A 22355-nucleotide genomic window follows, 5' to 3' on the forward strand; every position below is an offset into this window, starting at 1 on the left:
AAGTGTAGCCTAAACAGTGACTAAAAGAAACGTTTAGTTTCTCATTTTTTGATTTAGTTTTGAAGTGACAAAATGGAATTCCTTTTTTAAAAAAAATTTCATATTTACTTTAGGTGAGAAGAGCCTGAGCTGACTTGCTGAAATGCAGCATATTTTATTTGCTCAATTGATTGCTGCAAATGATTACCAGGAAAGAAAAAACACAAATAAACTTTTACAGGAATACTGCTTTTTGTCACTGAATGATAAATAAAGCAAAGCCTGACTACACAGGAGCATGAAACCACCGAAACACAAATTGCATTGCTTCACAAAATTAACCTGTCGAATTATGTTATTTTGCTTAATCTTTTCTGTGACTCTTGAGCTTATTCTGCAATGTAAAACCTATTCATATGCATAGGGATATAATATAAGGAATACATCCTAGAGTTTTCAAGGTTTTGTTAAGGATCCAGTGTGTTATATAAGGTTTTGTGTGTGGTCACTTCCTCTATTTTCTGTTCCCTGTGAGCCTGAGATTATATCTGGAGCTGGAACAGACTTGCGTAAATCATTGAGCAATCTCTTTTGGCCTGTGAAATCCACAGCTCTTTTCGTGTGTAATAGTGTTTCAGTCCCCCTTTCTACTTCTCTTTGGCGGTCCAGGGTAACGAGGATAAAATGCACATAATAATCCGAAGCTTGGTCCTATTTTTGTGGATGCATACACTGACCTTAGTGAAAAGTCAAGGTAAGACCACATAGTTCATGTAATTTGTGTTATTTCATTTATTCTTTGATGTTTCATTGTTGGGCTAAACACGGAAAAGTAATGACATTTATTTTCGTTTATTGTTATCTCACAGACTGTACACTTGAAGAATTTTTAAATGGGCCCCTGTATGATTCTAACTTTGACACAACTACTCTGGATGCTACCTACTCTGGTGGAAGACAAGTGAGAGTGGGCTGCAATGTTGGTTTCAGTGGCTTTTTCAAACTGGTCTGTGTCGAGGGTAATTGGCAGTCCAGAGGCTCTAAATGTCAGCGTAAGTAACCATATTTTCCATTATGTGTGTTGAACACCAGTGTACATAACATGCAACATGTCATGCTGTATCAGTATATATTCTGTTCAATGTACACAATGTTTTGGTTTGGATGAGCGCATGATACAGAAGCAGGCCAAATTTGATTGTTATTACTGTTGAATTTATATTATATCATATAATATAATATAATTTATATTATATGATATACTATATTCAATTTAATTTTCAAATGTATTCAGTAAAATACAGTGTATTATTATTGAATGAAAGAACCGTTTGTCTCATTACTGGAGTTTGGGTTGATGTAATTCACTGCAATATATTTCCTAATATTTTCTCATTCATATGTTTTAAGCAAGATCATGTGGTCATCCCGGTGATGCACAGTTTTCAGATTTTCAACTAGAGAAGGGAGACGATTTTGTCTTTGGATCACAAGTTATATACACCTGCCACAAAGGGTAAAGAAATATTCATAATCATATATTGGTATTGTTTCTTATATATTTTTGTGCTTTTTAGTATAATACTGTATCCCTGTAGTTTACCCTGCTTAACAAGTTGAGCAATTTGAATTTGGCTCCTGTTTACCTTTAGGTCATCTGTCTGTCTTCACTTTATACATTTCCACGATCCATTTTTGTTCATTTGTTTTCTCTCAAATTGGTGACAAATGTTCTGAGGATTGAGTTTGTGCAATATCCGCATTTTCAACGACACAGATACACACTTAGCTTCTGTTCAAAACACATTAGATGAATAACTTCGAAATGAAGACAAACCTTCTATTGCATGATGGCCAGATCATTTATCTTCACTTTAGACATTTCCATTATCCATTTTGTTTGTTTTTTATATTATACTCGTTTCAGTTATCAAATGGTCAGTCGGACCAACCGCCGCCGTTGCATGGCAGAAGGCTGGGATGGTGTCCTCCCTGTCTGTGAAGGTAAGAGCTTAAATATTCACACACAGTTGGAAATGTCACTCTGTGCTCATCCCTTGGCGCCATCCCTTTGGAAATATTAAAAAAAAATATATTGCTTCCCTGCATATAGATCAATACATAAGAAAGTTTTTATTTTTCTATCTCGTCTTTCCTTCCAGCCCAACAGTGCCCTGTGATTCATGTGAACAATAATGTTCAAGTGATTGGGGACCCCGAGGAGGCAATTTTTGGCAACGTACTTCAATTTACCTGCAAGTCCGGCAGTGAAGTCCTATTTGGGCCATCACAGATCTATTGTAATGAAAATGGAGACTGGAGTGATGAAGCTCCAAAGTGCAAAGGTACAGCAGACTGAAAGGAAGAAAAGAGAGGGAAAAGGGAAGACAGAAAAACACACATACATGCATAAAACACCATCAGCCACTATTAATCCACTAACCACCTACTGGCCACCTGGTTACACCATAACCAACAGAAATCAGTTAGAGACCACCTAGTTAGAGGGCTGCTATCGCACCACAGCTTGTTGAACTTGGACTAAAAGCAGACAATCAGGGATTATGTGAAATGCTCCCTTTCAGAAGGTACTGGGGCATGTTGGACCCAATATGTCCAGTGTGCCCCAAATAGCAAAATGTTTTTCTTGGTAGTCAAATTTAAGCTAAAACTAAATTCGAATAGAGTAATAAAGATGCAGTTATAAAATGAAAATGATGATATGAATGAATGAATGATAATAGAACTTGTAAGGCCCTTTGAATGATCTTCATGGACTTCCGGTCCCGGACCCCGATCCCATCGTTTTTTTTTTTAATTGAAAAGAAGAGTTAAATACATAAAGAGGAATTTTCTTATTTTCTTATTCTCTCTCATATTTTTCCTTTTCTTGGAGGTTTTAATATTCATGTTTGCTGCCCCTCCCACTCTCCCTCTGCTGATTTTATTAGTCTTATTGAGTCATTTGATTTTTACGTAGTTTGTGAATGGGACCAGTCCAGTATGGGTCACACTCTTGATTTAGTGTTCTTGCTGGGTCTAGCTCTCCAAAATGTGGACCTAATTGATGTTTGTGTATTAGACCACAAAGCTGTGTTTTTTAACGCACCGCTTCCCCATCCTTTTCCTAAACCATCTGTTCCTATGAGATCCCATATTTTTAACTGGGATCTAATAGTGCTTTTCGTGATCCCTCTGTAGTCGCTTCTCACCCATGTCCCTCTGAACTGTATCCTACCATTGATGACATGATCAACAATTTTAACAGTAACTGCCTGTCTATCCTGGACTCCATCACACCTTTTAAAATTAGAATGCCTAAACATAAAGCTCAGCCTTTGCTCAATGAATATACCCAATCCATCAAGAGACAGTGTAGAAGAGTGGAACGTAAATGGAAGGCAAATAAATTGCATGTTTTCCTTACTTGTCTAAAGCAATTCAACAGGCTGTTAAGAACGTTAAAATAAGTATTACTCTGAAATCATCAACAATAATAGTAACAACCCCGAGGACCCTGTTTAAATTGATCATTTTAGTTATCACCATAACTCCCCTTGATATTTCATTTCCACCTAATGCTCCAGCTTTACCTTGTTTTGAATCCACTACTCTATCAGTTCTCACCAAAACCATACCTCAAATGAAATCCTCATCCTGCCAAATAAACACTATTCATGCAACTCTCCTAAAGGAAGTATTTCAAACAGCTGGTCCCATCATCTTCTCCATTATAAATAACTCCATAGTCTATGGGTTTGATCCCTCCTAATTTAAACATACCTTTGTCCAGCCCCTTCTAAAGAAACCTGTTCTTGAACCCCATCTTCCCATTATTTACAGACCCATTTCAAAATTATCTTTTTTATCCAAATTTTTTGAAAAACTGATCTCCGCACAGCTCCTTGCCCCTTTGAAAAACAATAGCCCATTCGAAAGTTTCAGTCTGGTTTCAGAGCCCTCCATAGTACCGATGAGGACACCAATGAACTACTCCTGACTATGGATGCTGGTGACTCCTCAATCCTGGTCCTTCTAGACTTAAGAGCAGCATTTGACACGGTGGACCACACCATACTGTTGAAGCATTTAGAATCCTGGGTAGGTCTTGGCTGCATCTCCCTCCAACTTCTGCGTTCCTACATCTCAGATAGAACCCTCTCCGTTGTTCTCCGAACTGCCTCCTCTTTGTTAGCCCATCTCACTTGTGGCGTTCCACAATGGTCTATCCATGGCCCATTATTATTTTCAATCTCTATGTTCACCTTAGGTCATGTCATCCATAAGCAACAATTTCATTGTTATGCAGATGATACGCAGCTGTATGTTACATTCAAATCCACCAACTCCAGTTGTCTAGCTTTCCTTAAGGCCTGCCCAGCTGACATACACTGGTGGATGTCTCAGAACTTCCTCCAATTATACGCAGATAAATCAGAGATTCTCCTGTTCAGCCTTCTCAGTTCCAGATCCCATTTACTTGATAATCTTGGCTCTTGTTTTACTTGTACAAGCTCCGTGTAACTTTGTTAAGAAAGTAGCTATATAAATAAAGTTTATTATTATTTTTTAGAAAAAAAAACATTCCTAGCCAGACAAAACATAGAACTAGCACATATTTATGCCTAACCTACCCCTTTAAAATCCCCATCCTGACTTTAAAATCAAGCTCCCAAATATGAATTAATAAATATAAAACAGATCGTTTTTTGTATGGATAAGCAGAAAATCCGGTACTAAAAATGTAATGTAATCATAAAAGGTGGAACTAAAATAAAACCAACAATTACCCAAACAATTTGGATATCGCTACTGTTTGTTGTTGATGCAAGGTCTACCCTTCCTCTATTCACTTTAAAATTATCTAGTGGTACTTTTTTCAGGGATTTTTTTTGATAGTCAACAATAGAGATGTGACAGGACATAAGCAAAAAGTGAGCAGAGATGACAACAAACAATAAAGGTCCCCAACTGCTCTCAAACTGGGGACATTGCAAACTCATGGTCACTTTCAAATCAGGTTAATCAGTGGTTACTGTTAATTGTGTGTTATTCTTCAACAGTGATAAAATGCACAGTACCTGTGATTGAAAATGGCTATGTGCCTGGAAATATCCAAGAGTACAACGAACACGAATTCCTGAATTTTGTATGTGCACCAAAATATAAGCCTAGCGAGAGCAGACAATCAAGATGCACAAAAATAGGATCACACGCAGATTGGAGCCCCACACCTTCTTGTGAACGTAAGTATAAACTCAGTAATCCAAATATATTGGTTACATCACCCTTACAGGTGAAAATTGGTACTGTATGTATGGATTTCATGGTTGTCTTTTTACAACAAACTAACAGAAAATATGTTTAATTTCCCAACAAATGCAGCAATAAGATGTAAAATAATACTGCCGCCCACTGACGGAACAACGTATGAGCCTGATTTCAAAAATGTGTTTTCACCTGGTGACCTACTAAAAGTATCATGTGGAGCGAAATACTGGATTTCTAATGTCCAGGACACCTCAGCAGAAGTAACATGTCAAGAGGACGGAGAGTGGAGTACGAGGCCATTGTGCAAAGGTATAAAACTGCATTCGATCATCAATCTTATCTTGATTACCTGAGATTAACAAAGCTCTCTTGTTATTCTAGAGGTTACGTGCACCACTCAACGACCTCAATTTGTAAATAGATGGTATATTCCTTGGCAACAACCAGTAACATTGGGTCAGACTTTAAATTATAACTGTCGGCAAGGCTACAGGAGGAAAGATGGTGCCACCTTTGCCACATGCACCAGAAATGGCTGGATGCCATTTCCACTTTGTGAAGGTACTGTGAAGTTAGCCTTGTCTTAATGTCATTATTGTTCATTTTCTATGCATATTTATGAAAGTGGGGAAGGAGCTTTTGGTCCAGTCAGGATCGATGTTTTTTACTCTAATGGCTGTTTTCCACCAAAAAAGTCCCAGAAACTAAGAGCCGCTAAAATCAGGAACAAAAAGTCGTTTTTGCACTATATACAGTCACTTCATTATATCTTTTATCTGTCCTGGTCGCAGTCTATAGTGTTCACTGCAGTGGTAGTTATTTGCCTTTGTAATGCTGCCCTGTAGACACTAGAGACCAAAAAAGAAATCTGCAAATTATGTATCACATTGCCTGGTACTCCACAACATTAATACAGAAATGAGTTTTGGTAATCACATTGAAAAAGACATCAAATCAATTACCATGTTTATCAAGCATCTAACAACCCTTTTTTCACTGCAGAAACTTCTCCAGGGACTCAAAAATCTTTTTCAATGAGAAATTTTAGTTACGTTTCCACTGGAAGAACCAGGGTCTCAATTATATTTCTCAGCTATTAGTTTCTGTTTGTAAAAAGGCCACTCCTTGATGCAGGAGCAGTCGATGGACCAGAACTATCTGGGCAGAGTTCGCAGTGCTGCATATCTCTGAATGAACATCTCAGTCGAGCACAATTCTCAAGGCTGCTACAACTTTAAAGTAATCTTTCACACAATTTACAAGCTCTGGGAGCCATCAAAATAAACATTAGGGTTACAGAACGAAATTTCTTGTAATGTCTATCAACATCTATCGAGACAGAATGGAAGAACAAGAGAGCAAGGGAGTGAGTGAGCGAAATGAAACCTAACATCTCGTAGCAATTCTACCGCTCCTACCTCCTCAGGGGTTAAATGGGGGTTTGTGAGGAGGGGGAGCCCTTGTCCAATGAGATTGGGGAATTTGTGGGTGGGGTTGGGGGGAAGCTCATACACCACATTTTGGATAGATTTCATATTTCTTCAGTAGAAAGTAGTTCCAAAGAAAACTTTAGACACTGTGACATTGTGTTCTGTGGATGTAAATTGTCCAGACTAACGATGGCACTGTTTCCGTCAAGAGAGGTTGCTGCTGAATTTTCTAAACGTATTTTTTTAATGCTGTACCATTCACCTCCACTGTAATGACGAGGCTAGAACATTTTCATGTTTATTTTATTTTATTTACTTTTTTATTTACTGTGAAGTCCCAAAAGACATCCAAACACACTGAGAGTGGAAAACAATTTTTTTTTTGCTTTAAATTTATGGTTGACAAAACACTACCACTACTGTAAATATTGTTGCATCTAATCAGCAAAACGGATTTTCCCTGTTATTATCCACTTAATACGCCAGGAAAAAATATTGTGATTCTCAAGAGGACACAATATTTGGACTTTTGCTGAAAATAACTATGTGGCGAGAGCTTCAGCGGTGCTTGACTCATCCTGAGCACAACCACTTTGTTCCAAATAATTCCACTGTATAAACAGCTTACCTGTTTGCTGTGCAGAAAGGCATTTAGTTTAATAAGGCTACCATAAAATCAGAAGATCTAATAATGAGTGACTGTGACTGTGCCCCGTGCATAACTTGCACAGAGCTCCTCTGGAAACACACACATCAAACCTGCTGCTATGCGATGGCCACAGCTACATCACAAAGTCAAAGAAAAGAAAGAATTCATTGTCTGAAAGCAGATGTGTCAGGACAAGGCTGTGAGCGTCGACAGTGCTGTGATACTGACGGAGACAGAGCTGAGCTCTGACAGGGTGCGATATGGATCTCAGGTGGCTGGACTGTGGACCAACTGAACCCATGCTCCTACTACTCTCAATCACGTTATCTCGAAATCAATCACGAAATCTCTTGATTTCTGTGCTTACAAACCCTTGCTTTCCAAATTGCCGACAGTCATTTCTGTATCTATACAGCAGGTCATATTTATACATGTACCAACGAGTGTGAAGAAAATGTAGCCTCCTTATTTCATACTGAAGAAGCACTTAATCATACTGCTGACAGTAACCCAGTGAATGTGTACAATAGCGGATGACTGCATTTTGTTTTTTTCTTTTTTTTTTCTTTTTTCAGCGATCACATGCGACAGACTTGATATCCACAATGCAGACATTATTAAACCGAAGCAGATATACAGACTCAATGAATATGTCAATTATGTCTGCAACGAAGGTTATGAAGGAAAGTTTCATATAACCTGTACGGAATATGGCTGGAGCAGCCATCCACCATGTAGAGGTATGGAAATAGAGAACAACATTTGGCACATTTTTTTGTTTTGTTTTGTTGTTTTCTGTTTTGGGTTTTTTTCTGTCTGTTTATTTCTGGTTGTAAATACATGCATGTAATCTTGGCAAAAACTGTCAAACTCATTAACTCCAACTCAATGCAGAAACACGGTGACTTTTATATCACTTAGTGAGAAAACAGTGAATGTAAGCACAAAAAAGGATGAAACCCATAACTACTGCGATTCATCTGTCATTGACAGGTGATGTTACGCTATAAGAAAGCCTTCCCTTTGAGCTGATGAAATCAGACCAGTGGTCTGAAGGCAGCAGTACAGATATATGTTCAACCTTCAGCCTGTAATGTCCAAAACATGCCTCACCAATGCTCAAAGCCATGACACATGCTGATCCTTCATGGCTACTTTGATTAAATCATGGATACAGGGAAACAATAAGCTTTTTGTGGCTTTAATCCCCTGTGTACGTCCATTTGACACAAGGTGTGTGCATAGTTTCAAGACTAATGCACGTATAACCGATGTGCAGTGGAATTTAGAATTATAATTAGTGGCAAAGGAATTATTTCAAATGCACGGCCTATCATAACGAATACTTTAGATCTTTTGGAACATTTTGCTTATTTTACGTTTTATGTTACATAAGTAAAACTTGTAATATGCAGGACTGTTATATATAATTGCTTTCACGTTGCGGTCTTGCTTCTTTTACTTAGGTGAAATTTTTGAATATTTTGCATAACTAAATAAAAATCAGAATCTGATTGATCAGCTCCTTTGTCTAAACCAAATGCAGCTTCCACTTGCCAGTCACCAGTCACTACATCTTTTTCTTTTCCAGAGATAACATGCAACGTACAATATTTCAATAATGCAGACATCGAAGGACACGTTCAGTCAGTGTACAAGTATAATGACCAGGTTGAGTATGTCTGCAAGAGTGGTTTTCAGGGACGTTTTTCACTGACCTGCAAGCAAGAAGGCTGGATCGGGTCTAGGAAATGTACAGGTAAGAAAATACAATATGTTGTACAGTTAAAAGGATAAATACTGTGTGAACCCCTCTGTGAACTTCTATTTTTCATGCCTACCCCACAATTAAAGATGCTTTTAACTGGCTTGCCCAAACCTGTCGTGCTTGATAACTCCCAATGAATTCCAAACATGATAAAACAGTCTCAGCTACTTCCGGTAATTAGGAAATGAATCACCGTGAGTAAAAAACCACAAAGACTCTGTGTTTTTGGGGGAAAAAAAGGTTTGCTAAAGAATAGTGGTAGAAGTAAAAGTTGTGGAGGTTTGAGGTTTGCATGCGTCTTATTTTATTATTCTAAACGTGCAGAAATTAAAACAGATTTATTCATAGGCTGATACTGGGGGACAACAGGTTTAATGCTTAATTTCCATCTTTACTATTTGTCTAGCAAAAGCAGCCTTGCCTTTTACATTTTTAAAGGTTGCACAGGTTTATATTTTCAGAGGATTGGTGAATGCTCCTTATTAATGTGCTCGTTCTGGAGCACTGCAGGATGTGAGGTGAGAAGGATGAGGAGGAGGGGAGGTATTTTACTTCCTTGAAGACAATCCTTCCGATACGAAATAGTTTCAAAATATTTGAATTTATAAACGCCTGTAAGGCAATGCCTTTCTGAAATGCTGTAGATAAAGAACCACTCAAGGGATGCAGGAAAAAAATTACACCCTCGTCAAACTGTGCGAATTATTTTTCACAGTGTAGTGCATATATATGTGAATATATACAGTATATTTCACGGTATTACTTTTGAATTACTCTTAACAATTTCAATTAATTTCTTTCAGGGAGGCGGTGTATAAAACCCTACATCAGCGATGCATACATTACCAGCAATGACAAGCAAAGTTACGGCCACGGTGAAAAAGTCAAGTATAGATGCACACACAGTGAAGAAAAGGTTTTTACTGTTACCTGCGTACAAGGTGTTTGGGCTGGGATTAAGAGCTGCACAGGTAAGACCGTACAACCCATACAGTTACAACAATATGGCAAATACAGTTTAAAGGAGTGGGATTATTTTTTCTGTGGTTTAATAACAATAGTAATAGCAAATAAAACAGAATAACTATCTAACTATCTGATGTAAAACTGAAATTTCATTATTAGTTTAATTATAGTTTAAAGGATGACAATTGAACATTTTCTACTTTGTGCTCTTTTCCTACTACCGAGACAGATTAAAGGATGAGTGCGGTCTTCTCTTTTGTTTTAACAAGACTGAGAGTCTACAGACATGCCAGTGGCGTTGTGAGGCTGTACCTTGGCGCAGCAGTTCTTTGAGCTAAAGGCTAATGCCAGCATTCACTGTACACAAAGTACAGCTGAGGCTGATGGGAATGTCGTTAGGTGGTTAGCTTTCAGGTTTGAAGTCAAAAACCAAAGTGTTGGAGTCACTGAAATTTTGACCTCGTGGTGGCACTAAGATTGAATGTTAAGGGACCACCACGGTGGTTACAAATCATCCTGGGGAGGACATGAATGTTTGTACCAAATTTCATACCAATCCCTCCAAGTCACTAGAGGCCGCATACGCAAAGCCGCTGGTGGCGCTGGATGAAAGGACAGCGGAGCACCGAAGTCAGTAGGATTCATCATCTACTGCAGACCGTGAATGCCTGTGCAAAATCCAGCGTGAACCCATACAGTGGGGGCAAACTTTGACCTGCTGGTGGCAAACACCAAAGTCATTAGGATTCATCTTCTGAGCACCACAAATGTCAAATTACATGGAAATCTATCCAGTGATTTTTTAAATATTTGCGTCTCCAACAAAGTGGTGGATGAACAGACCGGCACTTTCATCCCTCGAGCCATACCACTAGCATGGCTACAAATGTGTTGTTCCTATCTTTTGATGGATGCCACCTGCATGTAACTTTTTTCTCTTTTTATTTATACAGGATGTCCAAGCGTTGAAATTTTACATGGATTTACAGTTGGCCCATACAATGGCACTCTGTACTACACCTGTGATGAAGGTTATAAGCTTTTCACCAAAGGGTGGTGGAGTGTAGCCAAATGTAATGGCAGCGCGTGGACTGGACTTGAAAAATGCATCGGTAATGAATATTTAATGCCTTACAGATCTATTGTTTACCAGCATAAAGCAAATTGGCCACAGTGGCTTGTCGATGCAGAATATCAACATTTTTATTTGGAAGATCAAATGAGGTTTTGGAATCAGTATTCAAGATTTTCTTGTATTAAAATGACTATAAAAATACCTGTAAGACAAGAAAAATGTACAGTAAAAGTCTTAACGTTTGTTTGCTGTCTAATGTCCTCGCACGCTCTGCATCGTAGCAGTGTCCCTCTTTCTCTACTGCTTGTATCACCATATTGGCCTGAATATAGGACAACCCTGATTAGACGGTTGACGGTTTTCTCCCTCGTTCATTTCTGCAGTAAAGACATCAGGAGAATTAATTTATTTCCTATGTGGCAGCATTGTTAGACAAGCCTTCAGAAACTGGTTAAATTGGGCTAACCAACACTTTTCTTTAACAAAGAAACACTTTTAGGGGTGATAAACTCTGAAAGACTCACTATATGCGGACTGAAGATACTTACTAGCCTAGCAAGATTAAGGCTACAAAACAACCCATAATCCAAAAGTCTTTGTAGAAGACCGTGCTAAACTGGTTCTGCGTCTATTTAACTATGGTTCTGATGTTGCGAACACATAATTGTCTAGTCCTCCAATAAAGGACAAGCCCACCTTTTTCAAACCTAATTTCCTGGAGGAAATGTCATCATTCGGGCCAGTATTTTGCAATTCCGTTGTACAAACAAGGATGTAAACAATCAGTATTTCTTAACAGAGACTTCAGTCTCACCCACTATCACAAACCGGCTGTACATTGGCTGCAAACGTATTTTGCCCCATTCCTCATACAAAGCAGCATCCGATGTGACCCCAGCCACAGCGTGTTTTTGGTACTGGCTAAATGAATTGTGTGTTTTTATTCAAACCATTTTTTGAAAAAGTGGCAGCCCTGATACAGGATCATTTTGAATGGAGAAATTTTGTTTATTTTAACATTATTGGGTAGTAAAAATGTAAAAAAAAAAAAATAATAATATTTGTTACCAACTTTAGAGAAAAGCAAGTGTGGAGAACTTCCTGTGATTCCTAATGGAGAAGTGAAACATCAACATGATAACCTAAGACAAGAGGAAACCCTCGCGATTGTTTGTAACGAAGGATACAACGCTGAGCTTGATCACTTAACTTGTCTCCAGGGAAAATGGCATTCAAATGGAAAATCACTCAAAACAATCTGTGCACGTGAGTCATCTTCAGTCCTACTTTACCAGATGTAAGCCTTCATAAAGAGATTACAGGGTATAACCTAATATTGCACATGTTTTTCAGCCATAGTCAAACCATGCCATCCCCCACCTAAAGTGGAGAATGCTGTTGTTGTGGGTTCATATCAGAGGGAATATTTGTCTGGCTCCGAAGTGACTTATCTCTGCCGCGATAATTACACAATGGAGGGAGAGGCCACAGCTACATGCAACAATGGGGAATGGGAGAAGAGGGACTTTAACTGTAGAGGTACGTACATCTGAACGCATTTCACCAAGTCGCTATTTTTACCAAGTTTTAAGAGGACTCCAGTTTCTCCAAGATTCTGTATGTTGAGATGCTATTCTGAACACAGAAATCTTCTCCTACAGCTCCCGCTCTGGACAGTTATGCTGATGTTCTACCAGGTCGATAGAAGTCTCGGTAAAAATGCCCCAAAAGTGTACTTTTCTATGCTTTTGTTTTGTCCCGCTTTTTCTTTTTGCCTTGGTTGTTTGTTCAGAACAGGGAAAAAAGAAAACTGCATTTTCCATGTGCATTATTCATACTGATGTCATCTTGATATATAATACACGATACCAATACATGTAACTGTTGGAAAGGGGTAACACTGACTGACTGAATCTAACAATCATTTGTGTGATAGAGTGATCTGATATTATGAAGCTTTGGCCTATTGAATAAACGCCGTGAGCATTAAACCGGCTTTGTGTGGTGGTTTTATTTAGTGTTTTTATTCTGAAATCCAGGCCTATTTATGTGGGTTTTCAAAAGTTATCGGGAGGGGCATTTATCTGTGTGTTGGCACTGACCGGTATAAAAAGTTTTGAAAAGCCAAAGTACATATGTAATTGCCTAAATTTACACTATACAGACCTTTTGGGTTTTTTGGTTTTTATGGGTTTTTTTTTTTGGGGGGTGCAGAACTTTTTTTACATCCACAAAACCAAATTTTAAAAAAAAATCCAAAGTGGTGTCAGCCTTTCAAAACTAGATTCCACTTTAGAAGAAAATATGCTGCGTCAGTGGTCTCTCTCAACAGGACGGCACACTGGTTTATGTTAAGTTTGAATTTCAGGATAATCTCGCAAATTTCTATAACCCAGGGAAGGGGAAGTGCATTAATGGAAAATTAAAACGGTACATTTACAGACCTCTGACAGCTTTCAGTTTGGTACCTTGAACTGTAGGATTCATGAGCACAAAAGTAGTGTTGTTGTTCATTTAATTCTGTCAGCTAGACCTAACTACCTTACCTACACAATTTAGTGTAAACTGCAATTTAAAACGGAATGGTTAAGCCAACTGATAAATAGAAGGTCTGTAGGGCTAAATTTTTTCATCTGCCCTCTGTAACCCAGTGACAGAGCAGGGACTCTTTCTTTAGGGTTCTTAGGGTTCATTCTAGGTTTTTGGTCAAAATTTGAACCAAGCTTAGGGTAAGTGGCTCAGGGTCAGAATTGGGGTTCAGCGTGTAGCGGGTTTAGGGATGAGTGCAGCTCAACACAGTGTCCTCAAATTAAGAGAAACAAGTGACGGTGACTTGTGTTTTTAAGGAGTTCAAATCTGAAATTTCCTCGGCAGTGTCGCCAATTCCATGTGTTTTAAAGTATGAATCAATAAAGTGTTAATAAACGTTATAGTAAAAAAAAAAAAAAAAGCGAATCAAATTCCTACACTGACTGATTATTCCCCTGAACGATTTTTACATTGGACTTTGCTCTGCAGTATCAACACTGTTGCCACAGGATTGTGGAGGTACGTTCAAGCAAAACGGTTTATGTTTGCCTTAATGCTGCTGTGTGTGTGACAGACTTGTTTGATGTGACGTTTTTACTGAGTCTTCCCTGGACCGACCTGTCAGGTCAAATTTTTTTTTCATTTATCATAAATGTTCCTCAAATTAATTTTGATGAATTCCTCCTAAACAAGTTTATGTTGAGCCCGCAGAGAGCTATGCTTTCTTTTCCAGCGGCCTCAGTCGGTCGGACAAAGAGTCGCCTCCCTCGCTGCATTTTATAAATTAGTTTGACAGGATACCGAAGAAATACATTACGCAGGGTCTATAAACTGATTGTTATTCAGAAAAGCGCTTTCAGTAAACCCTGCCTGAACAGTGTGTGCCTGTGTGCTTTACCACACGTCATGCTGTGTTGGGACTGCCTTGCGCAGTCCCACTGGGCAGTCCATGTTGTGACCCCCGCTGCTCCCTGAGAACTGGGGACAAACACACAGGAATTTTGCTCAGAAAACAGAGTTTGTCATTGGAGTTCGCCTCAGTTGGACCCTGTTTGCTGCTGCACACCCGCTCGCCGAAATGCGACTGTCTTTAATACTTCTGCTCCTCCAACTGTGGGGGCATGTGAAAGTTTCTTTATCACAGAACGGTAAGATGGACTTTTTAAAATACTGAAGTGTTATCATTTAGCTTGTGCTAAGTGCATACAGTCCATAGTTTTAATGTAAATTGTATATTTTGTATTGCGGTATTGCTATATTAGATTTATTATTGTATATTTTTCTCAAAACTGTGTTCCTGCCCAGTCACATAACTAAAGCTTCTCCTTTATACATGTTTAGACTCTGAAAACCTGCATGTATTGTACACAACCGTTGAGAAGACGTCTAATTTCCTCTTCTTTACCCATGTTGCCATGTTGCTGTTTGCTAGCATGTGCGACGCTGCCGGATGTTCCTAACGGCCATGTGTCCGAAGAGACCAAAAAAGCTGAGTACCAAGAAGGAGATCAGATACATTTCGCTTGCGAAACTGGTTACATATCAGGTCCAACCATCACATATTCATGCTCAAGAGAAGGCTGGGTGGCAGTCCGTCAGGGAAGCTGCTACTGTAAGTTTGACGGCTCTCTCCCCTGCTCTTCGTTTCGTTGCATCTAGGGTATAGTAGATCCTGTAGCAGGACTGCAGTAATGCCGATGACGACGATTTCTAGTGAGCAGACTTAAAGCTGCCTCTCCTGAGCGACAAACCGGTAACATGGCTGCTGTGCACGACAGCGTTATTATCAAAGCAAAATCACATCGCTGTCGCTTGTGCTTTCACCTAAAATCCGACACAGAAATCATCTTCTCTCTTTCTTTTCAGTAAGGCCATGTCAACTTCCTGATGACACTCCCAATGGCTATTATCAAATTATCCATGGTGACGACTTTGTTTTTGGAGCAACTATCAAATACTTTTGTAATGAAGGGTATGTGGATCTATAATGATTTATGGAAACTAGGACCCAGTATGATTATTTTATAGTGATGCATGAGTGAGTCTACCAAGAGATATAGTTTGATTTTTCTGATTGACTGTGTTGTAATCAGGTGTTTTTCTTCTGAAAATGGAAGGCTTTACCGTAGTGTTCATTGCAGGTATCAAATGGTGAGTAAAGAGGACGTCCGTACTTGTTTGCTGGACAGATGGACCAATCATGTGCCAGTATGTGATCGTAAGTCATAGCAACAGCAGAGCAGCAATTTTGTTCAAAGTTCTATCAATTACTGTCTTTTTTTTTCTTTTTTCTTTTTTTTGCACAAACAAAGCGTCTTTGTGAATGTAAACATGCAACAAGAGAACAACGTAGGGCAACTCTTCAGAATCTCAGTTACTAGTGTTGTGAAGTAGGAGGAGCTATTTTAGGCACCCCCGGTTCCGGAAGTAACAGGAATTCTCCTGGTTGAATAACTGGTAGAAAGGATTTACAACTGCTTTTCAAAAGGGAAAGGTATAAGCCTGGTTAGCTATGACTCCTAAGCTGCATTTCGGAAAAGAAACATCCAATCACCGTTGTGTGTGTTGCTAATGGAGTGTGGAAGCTAAAAATATTACGGTGTAGTGAAAACTGCTAAGACGATCAGTAGTTTAAATCGATAAACTTTTCAATTCTGGTTCAATTTTGGATGAATTCAGCAACCACTGTGCCGTGTTTTGTTCCCAACTGCTACAATCGTGGTTCGTGCCTTTTCGACCTCTCCAACATGCCAAAATGACAGACGAAGCATGGTGTCTCACACACCAGGCTGAGAAGATTAACACTGGCCATCATAACCTATAGGTTTGTTACATTATCTAGGATAAAGACGTGTTTCGACATTTAAGTAACACTGAGGAAATGTCTAAAAATTGATGCAGGAAAAACACTTGTGGAACCAGGGACCTCTCCCACTGCGACTCTGTGGGGAGGCAGCGCTCTCTGTTCAAACCCCCCTTTGGGAATTTTGGCTGATAAAAGCAGTTTATTTATACATCGAATTATTGCCTCGCTCAGCTTCGTCTCCCCTCAGTGACCTGAGTGACTGTTCTGTGTTTACTCAGCTTTGAGCTGTGACCCCCCACTTGTAGATGACAAGATTACAGTGAAAGGTTTACCAGAAAATGAAGAGCCCATACTTCCTGACCGCTTCCTCAGATTCAGCTGTGATGGTCCTGGGAAATATCTGAATGGCAGTTCCTTGCTGACATGTGGGAAAGACGGAAAGTGGGATAATCCATTCCCCTCTTGTGAAGGTAAATCTTTTAAGATGACAAGTAATACTCTACACAATATTTGTATGATACTTTTTTAAAATCATTTTTGAGCATGTTGCAATACTCATTAATGACTGCATACACTATAGTGGTGACGTAAACGGTTCTCCCACTGAACGCCACGGAATTTTTAATTGATACTACCTGTTATTCTTTTCAGACATAACTTGTATGGTTGGCACGATGCACCCTAATCTCAGTGCAGATGGATTAGTACCAGGAAATGAAAACGTGAAGGCTGGCCACAGATTAAGGTTCCGCTGCAACGATGAGTACAGACTGGAAGGGTCTGAAGTAATTCAGTGTTTACAAACTGGGCAGTGGAGTGCCGCTTTTCCGACTTGCATTGGTACGTTCACTTTCATTGGAGGGTAAAACCATTTCCATTGAGCTCCCCCACTCGCTTTTATTGGCTTTTTTTTTTTCGCCCATCTATTTAGGAAAACGTGAATATCGGTGAGATTCACAGTGCAACTCAAAGAGGACGGTAAAATCTAAGTACAATTAGATGAGGAGCAAAATTTAAATATGTTAAGATTTCACTCAGCCAGACCGTGACATCTTATCAAAGCTAAAGTTGAATTTTAAAGATTCCAGAATCTTTAAATAAACCAATAATTAACCCTGTTATTATTGACTATTGGCCACTTGGGGAACAACAGCACTGACAGTTATCATCCCTTAAACTGATATAGCAATCACCTTAGTGAAGAGCTGCCTGTTTACACGTGCAGCAGATACGGAGCAACTCTAGCATTCATTTGTAGCGGTGTTTCTGGCAACCTGGCCAATTTAGCTAGAGTTTGTTTTTGGTTTGTTTTTTTTGTTTGTTTTTTTCCCCCCTTAAAACAGCTTCGGCCAAAAACAACACCTTGAGAAATGTGAGACGGAACCGCAAGCTGAGGGGAGCAGAGTCCAGTGATAATTCTCTGCGGGTTCATCACCATTAACCTTTTCACATTCAAGCAGTCATGTGATCCACTGTCGATATGAAATAGTGCTTACAGCCTAATTAATAAAAAGAAACACGTAGATTGAAACTTTGGTAAATAATGTCACCCCTCTACTCTAAATAAGCATTGAAATTACTTTCGGTAAAAACCCAAAAACTCGAGTCCGATTTTCTAGTGCTTTTACTGTAGAAAACTGTTGATAAAAACAGATTCTCTCCTCTTCAAAACAGACACATGCAAAGTCACAGGAGTACCAAACAACGTACACCTCAGGACACATGCACCAGGCAATCAACTAACACCAGGACAGAAGTTAAGGTTTTCTTGCCGCCTGCGAAGTCACTTTATTCAGGGGAAAGCAGAAGTTGAGTGTTTGGAAAATGGAGAGTGGAGTCATCCCTTTCCGACATGTGGCGGTATGTCAATTTTTTTTTTTTTTTTGTGCTGTTTTTTTGTTTTTTGTCCTCCTGCTACTTATTTAAAGAAATGATGGGACAAGAGCCGCTGCATTGCCATCTCAGACGCCTTGATTTGCTCTGTTCACCCTGCATTTTACAGAGTGTTGAAACTGCAAATGTCTGTGTAGCAATTTATTCCTGCTGTGGAACAATTCATTCTGAAACTGTTATCTCTGGTCTGTGAAGTCACTTATTTGTGAGAAAGATGCCAATTTGATACATATTACATTTGTGCTGATAGTTTTTTCTTCCAGTATCATAATAGTTATACTTAGTGTTTCTGAGTGTTTGAGGTTTCATAACCTGTGACTGTAACTTAGACCCCGTTGTCCCTTGCTGTTAACATGCACTTTGTATCTGGATCCTTTATCTGGATAAGAATAAATGTAGGACAGTGCACGCAGAACACTGAGAAACCAGAATGCGATCAGATCGACCAGACCACATCTGGAGGTGGTTTGGTTCACAATGTGTTTTCCACCAAATTATCCAATTTCGCAACGCAATATCTGCCCTTTGCAACTAAACCGTTAATAACCTTTTCTTTATGGTTATGCTGAGGCACCGGCAGCGTTCAGGTCAAGGACAGATCGCCGTTTGAAACAGAGAAAGTCCGCATGGACTTGAAACCCGAGAAACTACATGTTTACCGTTTTGAAATTTAACCGAAACCAAGATCTTTCTCTAACTTTAACCAAACTGTTTTATTGCCGAAACCTAACAACACAGGGGACCCAAGATACGAATCTTGATCTCTGGTTTCAAAGTCCCGCTACGTTCACCATCCACCCTGACAACTACCCTATGTGGTCCTGTGCTGTATGTGAACAAAGTCTGTATTCGACCAAAAAACAATGTCTGTCCCTGTGAACATAATTCAGACAGCGATTATGCTTCTCACCACAACATAATTAGGAAAACAAATTATTACTATGTAAATGGAATGTGTAGGGGACAGGGTTGAGCAAAAAGCTAGAGATGAACCTTTCCTGTGCAAAGGAAATACAAGTACCGGCCCTTACAGCAGCATCACATCGGGAGAATCTCAAGGGGCCACTACAACATACAAGAAGAGGGTCACGTGACCAACTGTGTAGCCAAGCTAGCACTATTGCCAATAAGGTTAGCTTTGCTTCCCTGGACGTGAAATGCATCGCGTTCGTTGACATGTGTGCTTCCCTGTCGTTCAGCTGCTGAGAACCCCATCGCAATGCGGACCGAATTAAGATAAAAAGAAGGCTTGTCAATACCTGGTGTGTATGCAGAGCCCTGTGATCAAGTGTCATGTTCTGGATCACATTCCCAGATAAACAGCAAAATTGAATACCAGGCGTAAATGTGGTGAGAAAAAGTCACAACAGCCACATGTGCACATACGGACTTCTATAAGAAAAAGATGTTTTCTGGAAATTACTCAGTTATATTTATTTTTGTGGCTGTTAACATTCAGATTTACTTCAATGGCCACAAAATATTTTAAACAGCAGATTGGAGTCAAAGATCTCTTACTCTCTGTAAAAATGTCATAGTTGCAGGACAAAAGCACTTGAACTTGTAATCTCTGTGTTTGCTCACATTTTTTTTTTTTTTTTAGCTCCTTCGGGTTGTGAGAGACCGCCACCTCTCGACAATGGAGACACCAGGGAAACTCAAAAGTACAGATACGCGCATAATGAACGGGTTGAATACGTCTGTCAGAAATACTACACTATGCAGGGTGGGCCCTTCAAAACGTGCAACAACGGTGATTGGACCGGAGAGATGAGATGCCTCAGTAAGTTTCAATCCACTTTACATTTTCCATGTTGCACAAAATGATTTCAGTCTCGCATGTAGTTGTTTACATTTGTATTTTTTAATTCTGCCTTCTGTGTGCATAGGCGGGACTAATTTTGGTTCCCAGCGTTTGCATGTCTGCTACATGCGAACACAAGAAGAGTAATGTTAACATATTAAGTGTACAGTGCCATGACAAAGTGCAGTCATTGCACATTACAACATAGAGGCAGACAAGCACTAAAGAATAAAAAAATAAAAAAAAAAAAAAAAAAGAAATTATGCCGACAATAGAGACAACACTCTACAAAGCCAAATGCATTAACTAACCTGAATGTTTGGTGAAATTAGAGTGAAGACAGGAAGCTGACTTTTCAACATCTGTTCTATATTACAAAAATAACCGTGTCACCGAAACATGAAATCTCTGCGAGACAGGATGTACAATCGTCACGGAGAGACGGGCAACTGGTCAGCCGTAGCATGTGAAAGCTAGCTGGGGGAGATAGCCATGGCTAGCCTTAGCTTAAGCTAAATTCACTTACTGACTTTTTCCTACCTGTAAATCTGTAGCTGTGAAATATCTTTTTTTTTCTTTAAAAAAAAACTGTTCCAATGGACAGGTGAAAGAACAGATTTTGTTTGCAGATACAGTGTTTTCCTCTGAGTGTTGTTTAAAGGCAGAATGCAGTGTCTGCACTTATTTAGGTCATAAAACGAAGGCAAAATAACTTTAATAATAATAAGTTTACTGGCCGGTAACGTTTGCTCTAAATGTTGAGCATTGCAATAGAGTATGTTACTGATTACATCTGGGTAGATGTATTTAGTTTTCAAGCACAAAATATATGTTTTTTTTAAACAAGACTAACAATAAGTATATGGAGTGTGCTGGTCAATCCTGACATTAAGAAAATGCTGTGTATCTGTTATATTTTGCAGAACCCTGCACTGTGGATACTGAAGTCATGAACAAAAATAATATTGCATTCAGATATACCTATGAAAAAAAGCTGTATTCAACCCATCTTGATTATATGGAGTTCGCGTGTACCAGAGGAAGACGTCTCGGCACAGTGGCAATGCGTCAGAGGTGTATTGATGGTGTGATAGTACTGCCGACTTGCCTGTAGGGGTTTATTTTGTCAACTGGATGTGAGAGTCGTGTACTAATTCAGTCATGTATTGATCCAGTAAAAACTTACAATATGCTCACTCTGCCTGAACACTTATTATGACAATAAAGTCTACGTGTCCCATCTTGGCTCTTTACTGGGCTGAGAGGAAGGGTCATGTCAGCTTTTCTGGAGAAAACTCCTCTTCCCAGGCAGACAAAAATACAATAACTGCATATTTCGCCGTCTGTAAGCACGGCTAACTGTCTGCAAGTCCCGCTATATATTATGATACGTGCATAACAAAGAGTTCTGAATGACAAAAAGATGCTTTATACTTGGAATGGTTCTGTATGAAAACTAAGTTTAATGCTGTGTAAATAGAATACAGCTTCCAGCTTGCATTCCTTTTTAATTAACGTTCCTGGGTGGAAGTAGTTTAAGGAAGTAAACTTTGATTGATTTACCCGCTTATGGAGGCAGACCTTTATTTGTATTAATCCTAAAATGAAGCAGTGGCAGTTCCTAGAAGTTTCTTAACTATGCACGTCATCTGGCGTGAACGTCATTCGGGGATCCTTGCTGTAGCGTGCGCACCATAAGTAACAGGCATTTTCCAGACGCTTGAGAGAAAACATCAATGTTCGTGACAAAAGTATAGATTTAAAATGAACAAAAACAATAAAAACTTAAACAAAACGTGTTGTTTTTGGTTCCTTCAGCAGACTCGGGAACTTCCTAAGATGCTCCTAAGTCGCATCCATTTCTAAGAGTTTCATCAGTTACGATGCTTTTGGGAAACACCTCTTGAGCTTAAAAAGATTCATAAAATGGCCTTTTTACAATCATCTTAACCTTGTGATGCTTTTGGGAAATGATGCCCTGTTCCTTTTTTAGCAGATATGTTTTGAAAATATACAGAAAAGAACTAATGCACAAATTACATTTTGGTAATCAGCATAAGGCGAAAAGGTTTATATGGAATTTATCTGTAAACTGTTTCATGAATGTTCAATGCAACATGTTCAACATTTTTGTTCAATATACTTGTTTTTAACATTTTGTTTAGTTATGTTGAGGGAACTGAAA

The 22355-nt window shown here is 39.1% G+C and overlaps 1 protein-coding gene across 1 annotated transcript; it reads left to right on the forward strand.

Annotated features, from left to right (window-relative positions):
• Nucleotides 1–276: 276 nt before the first annotated feature.
• Nucleotides 277–22226, forward strand: LOC120790691 (complement factor H-like). Its single transcript, XM_040128499.1, has 23 exons — nt 277–733; nt 849–1031; nt 1390–1495; nt 1907–1983; nt 2142–2324; nt 5043–5225; nt 5365–5559; nt 5632–5811; nt 7905–8069; nt 8921–9088; nt 9901–10068; nt 11017–11175; nt 12216–12404; nt 12492–12677; nt 14627–14815; nt 15100–15279; nt 15534–15639; nt 15809–15885; nt 16752–16943; nt 17125–17313; nt 18148–18333; nt 19970–20149; nt 21094–22226. The coding sequence occupies exons 1-23, from the start codon at nt 664–666 to the stop codon at nt 21282–21284; spliced, it is 3702 nt and encodes a 1233-aa protein (XP_039984433.1). The 5' UTR covers nt 277–663; the 3' UTR covers nt 21285–22226.
• The last annotated feature ends 129 nt before the right edge of the window (nt 22227–22355 follow it).

This window comes from Xiphias gladius, chromosome 6, assembly GCF_016859285.1.
Source record: "Xiphias gladius isolate SHS-SW01 ecotype Sanya breed wild chromosome 6, ASM1685928v1, whole genome shotgun sequence".
Taxonomy (NCBI): Eukaryota; Metazoa; Chordata; class Actinopteri; order Istiophoriformes; family Xiphiidae; genus Xiphias; species Xiphias gladius.